Source organism: Saccostrea cucullata, unplaced genomic scaffold, assembly GCF_032062105.1.
Source record: "Saccostrea cucullata isolate Sc308-1 unplaced genomic scaffold, CSIRO_AGI_Scuc_v1 ctg2887, whole genome shotgun sequence".
NCBI classification, from domain to species: domain Eukaryota; kingdom Metazoa; phylum Mollusca; class Bivalvia; order Ostreida; family Ostreidae; genus Saccostrea; species Saccostrea cuccullata.
Window position 1 is genome coordinate 1 of NW_026940908.1, and position 6,461 is coordinate 6,461.

The 6,461-nt window shown below is 39.8% G+C and overlaps 1 protein-coding gene across 1 annotated transcript; it reads left to right on the top strand.

Annotated features, from left to right (window-relative positions):
• The first annotated feature begins 768 nt into the window (after positions 1–768).
• Positions 769–4,335, top strand: LOC134256635 (uncharacterized protein K02A2.6-like). The gene has a single exon (XM_062739319.1). It carries the CDS (start codon positions 769–771, stop codon positions 4,333–4,335), a length of 3,567 nt encoding a protein of 1,188 aa, XP_062595303.1.
• The last annotated feature ends 2,126 nt before the right edge of the window (positions 4,336–6,461 follow it).

The following is a 6,461-nucleotide window of genomic DNA, read 5'->3' on the forward strand; positions in this document are numbered from 1 at the left end:
GGTCTATGATTATTGCTAGCGTTATCATGGTTATTCTGTATTACAGTGACATTTACTTTTCATATATTTTGAACAAATTGTTATGTAACAAGTTCTATTTTTATTTCTGTTTGACATGTTGTATTCTATCTGAAATTGTTTTTATGACATTGGCATTCTTCCATAGATTTTAGCGTCAAAGGTGATGATCCGACCGATTCCGGATCAGAGAGTTAAATTCACTAAAGGATATCCGGTTTCAAGTCGAAGAAAACATGCTCTGAGGTATGTACAGAAACATTTGCATGGAAAATATGAGTAAATGTGGTGTTATGTTAACCAGTGTTCGTTTTAACGTGTGCAGTTGGTAGATCCAATACGAAACAAGGTGCTTCATTTCACTCGCATGGATAAAGTCATCATTTTAAGCCATTGTTTTTACCGTTGTCATCTTCAATGAAACTATATCAAGAAATTCTGTACTCACCATGTTGCGCCGTTCCCGCGTTTTACCATGAAAAGCGTGTAAAGCAAAAAGTAGGTAAAAATAGCTACCTGAAGTAGCTTTAAATACCTAGGTAGCTATTAATAGCTACGTAGGTAGAAATAGTCTTTGGACTGGACCTGATAAAGGAGAAATTTGAAAACCACGTGAAACCGAAGTCGAATCGTGTTTATTCGAGATACAAGTTCCTCAGTAGGACACAAAAGGAGGGAGAAACGTTTGAAAAATTTCTGACAGATCTCAGACTTTTAGTGAAAGAATGCGGATATAAGGATCAGGACGATATGATTCGAGACGCCATCGTGTTCGGTACCCGGGATCACAAGGTACGTGAAAAATGCATTGGTGAGGGTTCGGACTTGACCCTGGAGAAAGCTATGAACTTTGCGCGTACATGTGAAATTTCTAAGCAGCAAATACAGACTATGGAAGACAAATCGGTACATGGAATATCGAAAGGTAGGACTCCCCCAAACCGGAAGTCAGCACCGACTAAAAGCGAAAGTGAAAGTAAGAAATCGATGGTGAAAGACTGTAAATATTGTGGCCAAACTCATGAGTTTAAGCGATGTCCTGCATATGGTGAAACATGTAGAAAGTGTGGAAATCCAAACCACTTTGCAGTTAAGTGTCACTTAGGAAAAAAGCGTGCTGTCGCTAGTTCGAAGAAAAACAATAGATCAAAGACTATGCATGCAGTAGACACATCAGATGAAGAATTCTTTATTGGTTCAGTGAATGTTAATGGTGAAAATCATGATGTAGAATGGTATGAAACAGTGAAGGTGAAGGACACTAATATTCACTTCCAACTTGACACTGGAGCAAAGTGTAATGTTTTGTCATCAGCTGATCTCAAGAAAATAGACAAAAATTTGAAAGTTACACCAACCTTTTCACCACTGAAGTCATTCTCTGGACACTACATTCGTTGTTCTGGTACTGTTATACTACCCTGTGTATGGAAGGGTGCAATGCTGCCATATGTGAAATTCTACATTATTGACCAAACTGTGAACCCTGTTCTGGGAGCTGACACATGTTCCAAGCTAGGACTCGTTCAGCGAATACACAGCATTGTGAGGAAAAACCGTACTGTACCACATGGCATTCCCCAGGATTATCAGGACTTATTCAGTGGACTTGGATGCTTACCAGGCACATACTCAATCAAGGTGGATGAAAACATTCAGCCAGTGATACATCCTCCACGCAAGATTCCCATAGCCTTGAGGGACAAGGTCAAGGAAGAGCTCGACAGAATGGAGCGTGAAGGAGTGATTGTGAAGCAACGCGAGCCGACGAAATGGGTCAACTCCATGGTAACTGTTACGAAGCCAAATGGAAAGATCAGGATTTGCATTGATCCTCGTGACCTAAACCGTGCCATACTTCGGGAACATTTTCCCTTAAAAACTGTTGAAGAAGTTGCAGCTAGGATGTCTGGAGCCAAGATTTTCAGCAAATTAGATGCCACCTCTGGATTTTGGCAGACCAAACTAGATGACGAGAGTTCGAAACTCTGCACATTTAGTTCTCCGTTTGGACGTTATCAATTCACTCGAATGCCCTTTGGAATCAAGTCCGCACCTGAAGTGTTTCAACGTGCCATATCTGAAATGATTCAGGATCTCGATGGAACAGAGGCGATTATTGATGACATTATTGTATGGGGAACCACAGAAGTTGAACATGACAAACGTTTGAAAGCCTTACTGGATCGAGCAAGACAACATAACTTGAAGCTCAGCGTGGACAAGTGTGAGATCAGACGCTCAGAGCTGACGTACGTGGGACACAGATTTACTGACTCGGGTCTGAAACCCGATCCCGAAAAAGTCCGTGCTGTACAGGAAATGGACCGTCCCAATAATGTGAAAGACTTGCAAACATTTATGGGCTTTGTTCAATACTTAGGGAAGTTTATGCCCAATCTATCGGAAGTTGGCAGTCCATTACGACAGCTACTGGAGAAAAACACTCTATGGAAATGGGAAAGTGAACAGGAAAAAAGCTATGAGAAATTGAAACGCATGACTACTAGTGCACCGATCCTTCAGTACTTTGATCCAAACAAGCCAATGATGTTGTCCGTAGATGCCAGTTCTAAAGGACTAGGTGCAGTGTTGATTCAGGAAGATAAGCCAGTTGCGTACGGATCACGCGCACTGACCGAAACACAACAACGATATTCTCAGATTGAGAAAGAAACTCTGGCTATTCTCTATGGATGTACAAAATTCCATGATTACGTATATGGTCACAGTGTACTGGTTGAATCGGACCATAAGCCTTTGGAAAGTATCTTCAAGAAACCTGTTCTATCTTCACCTCCAAGACTACAAAGATTCGTGTTAGCGCTTGAAAAGTATGACATTCAAGTAGTTTACAAACCTGGAAAGAAAATGTTCTTGGCTGATCATTTGAGTCGCTCCTATCTGAAAGAGACTAAGGAAGCCCTCGTACCAGATCTACAAGTGAACGAAATACATCTTACTTCATACTTACCTGTGTCACAGGAAGTGCAGGACAGGATCCGGAAGGAAACCGGTCAAGATGACGAGTTACAGCAACTCTTGGACACTATCTTGGATGGATGGCCAAACAACAAAGCAGACCTAGCACCGGAAATTAGAGCCTACTGGAATTTCCGTGATGAACTTTCATGCATTGATGGTATTCTCTACAAGTCTCACAAACTGATTGTCCCAAAGTCGATGCAGAATGAAATGCTGGAGAAGCTACATATTGGACACCAAGGAATTGTGAAGACCAAAAACCGAGCGAGAGACATTCTCTTTTGGAACGGTATGGGAAAAGACATAGAGAACCTCGTGAGCGCATGTGCAACTTGTGCCAAATATCAGGCTGCTAATCCTAAGGAACCAATGATCCCAAGCGAACTTCCATCAAGACCGTGGTCAAAGATTGGAATGGATCTGTTTGAACTTAGTGGAAACCATTACTTACTGGTAGTTGATTATTTATCGAAGTGGCCCGAACTTGCCAAACTGGAGTCACTCACCTCTAAGTGCGTGATCACTCATTTGAAAAGCATGATTTCCAAATATGGAATTCCGGATATCATAATTAGTGATAATGGACCACAATTTAGTAGTTATGAGTTCAAGGAGTTTGTGAAATCATATTACATCACACATACCACAACCAGTCCGTACCATGCTCAGAGTAATGGACAGACAGAGCGAATGGTTCAGACCATGAAACGTCTTATTACCAAATCTCAAGATCCATACTTAGCTCTTTTGGAGTATCGGAACACCAAGATTGATGGTATTGATATGTCACCTGCTCAGCTATTTTTAGGACGCAGACTGAAGTCTATCTTACCTACAGCAATCCCTCTACTGAAATCTTGGGTAGATGACAACACATTGGTCAGGATGAAATGTCGACAGGAAAAACAGGAGGAGAACTTTAACAGACATGCTAAAAAGGAACCACTTAAACCTCTCAAGGCAGGAGACTCCGTAATGATGCAGAGCCAATCAGGACAATGGACAAGCGGATTCGTTAAAGACTTACACCCTACAAAACGTTCGTATGTCATCGAGAGCAAAGAACGATGCTACAGACGTAACCGCAAATTCCTGAGACCTACTCGTGTCCGAGGTAACTCAGTCTCCAGAGATGATGTCCCTGTGTATACCGATGCGACATTGCGTTCTAAGACCAATCAGAGCACCAATGATATATCAGCAGCTTCAGATGTGCAACCAAATACCGTCACCGAGACAGCTAGATCTGACGTCGAACCACCAGCCGAAAACCCTGCGCATTTTACCCGTAGTGGCCGCTGTGTTAAACTCCCTGCACGATACCGAGAATGAACACTGTTAATCTTAATTGAACACTGAATTAATATTTCATCAAATTTATTTTGTGTTACAGTTTACTATGTACTTTAATTATCTTAAATTTAATGTCCATGGAAGTATCAAATTTTGTAAGGGGAAGGATGTAATGTATGTTCTAATTTTATTAAGAGTTACTGTTCTTGAATTTAAGCTCTCCTGTAAAAGAAGGTAATTAAATCAGTTCTTAACCCACAATGGTGTTGTGAATACACTACATGAACCAAGTCTACTGTGGCTATTGAACATCACATAGGGTTACCCTATGTGATTCTGAACCAAGTCTACTGTGGCTATTGAACATCACATAGGGTTACCCTATGTGATTCTGAACCAAGTCTACTGTGGCTATTGAACATCACATATGGTAAAAACAGACTATAGGAACTCTTTTATTCGAGGAGGTAAACAATTTCGTCACGGGAGCCATATTCCGAACGGAGGTTTCAGTGAATATTTTTATTTTGGTATTTACATGCCTAAACGGTAAGCTATGTAGAAATTATAGTGACAGAGAGTCAAATAAACATCTAAATGACTTAATTGAAGCGAACAGCAGTGTGGTCAAGGTGAATAATTCTTGCTACAGTCGACCGAAGTTGGGACTTAATCTCCAGACATGAATTATGAGTGACTGTCCATGGGTTATGCGACGGCGTCAGTCCAAATATCTAGCCCACCAGAATCTCAACAGGGATTACTTTGGATATTGATGCAGTTTATGCATTAGAAATGTCCATGGACAATTAAAATCGGTTACTAGTACTTTTCTTTACCATGTATTGAATTAGCCCGAGTTGCAACGGGCAGAAAAACCTATCTCATTTAGAATATGAAAAAAATATCTTTTTATATGAAAATTCTTCAATATACACATTTGATACACACTAGAACATGCACATTTTAAAATTATATTTATTATATACTTTTATATGTCATCTTCGGTGGCCAAGGATTTCCGATCCAAAATCTACTCTACAAGTAGAGTAGCTTTCGGATCGGAAACTATTGGCTAGCGAAGATGACATATATGTAGACTCAACCCAGGTTCAAACTTTTACGGAAAATGATTGTCCACAAACCCTATTGTTCTTTTATGTTGGCATTTAAAAAGTTTTATTACCTTTTTCAGGAAAATATTGTAGAAGTTTGACTTATATTTTGGGGAAATTAGTGTACACACTAGGCCGTCTGGAAGCGTGTGCAAAAGCCCGTGACCGCGATTGATCAAATATATTTGGAAGTGTAACTCTCGCAGAGTAGAGAAATATGGCGGACACCGCTTTGCTCGTTGCGTATAATAGGTTTATGACTTTGCACGATAGCTTTAAACTCGCTTTGATATCTAAAACTTTACAATGCCATGAACAGCGGCTTAGCGGCTTTCAATGAATGTAATATTCCAAGTGGATTGAGGGAGATCCTCGCTTGATTGTCCCAGCATATTTTACTTTTGGGAGTTCAGTATCTATAATACATGATCAACGTCATTTTTTGACGTGATTGATTATTCACACCTTGACTACATAACTGATAATGAGGTCCCTTCGAAAAACCTTCGATGAATCCAGTGTTCATCAAAGTTAACTAAATTATCAAATGTCAAATTAAATGGGGAACTTGTATGAATCGGCCGAAGTTTGCTATACCGAGCGTGATGAAGTATCTCAAACGATGCTACCGGGTTAATGACAAAAATAAATTATAAATTTATGCTTGTAAAAAATCTGATACTTAATCTAAATCACAACCTCTAACACCAACCACACCCCCCTGATTCAATACAGTACTACCCAATGTAAACTACCCATGTGGAACGCTTTGCTAGGATCAAACAGAGTTGATACACTTTATTGTCAGGAAATTCAAATTTGAAAGCATATCCTTATATAAATTTTGGTGAGTGACTCTGAGTGATGTCCTTTGGACAGATTCTAACAGGGATGTATACTGATGCAGTATATATCAGAAGACTGAAGTAAAACATCTGATGTTTTGAACGTCCGTGTTTAACTTTCTCCCCATTCGTATTGTTTACTTGTACTTTGGGCTTGAATTCCCTTCGTTATCTCAATATATGATTTTATTAATAAATAAAGTTA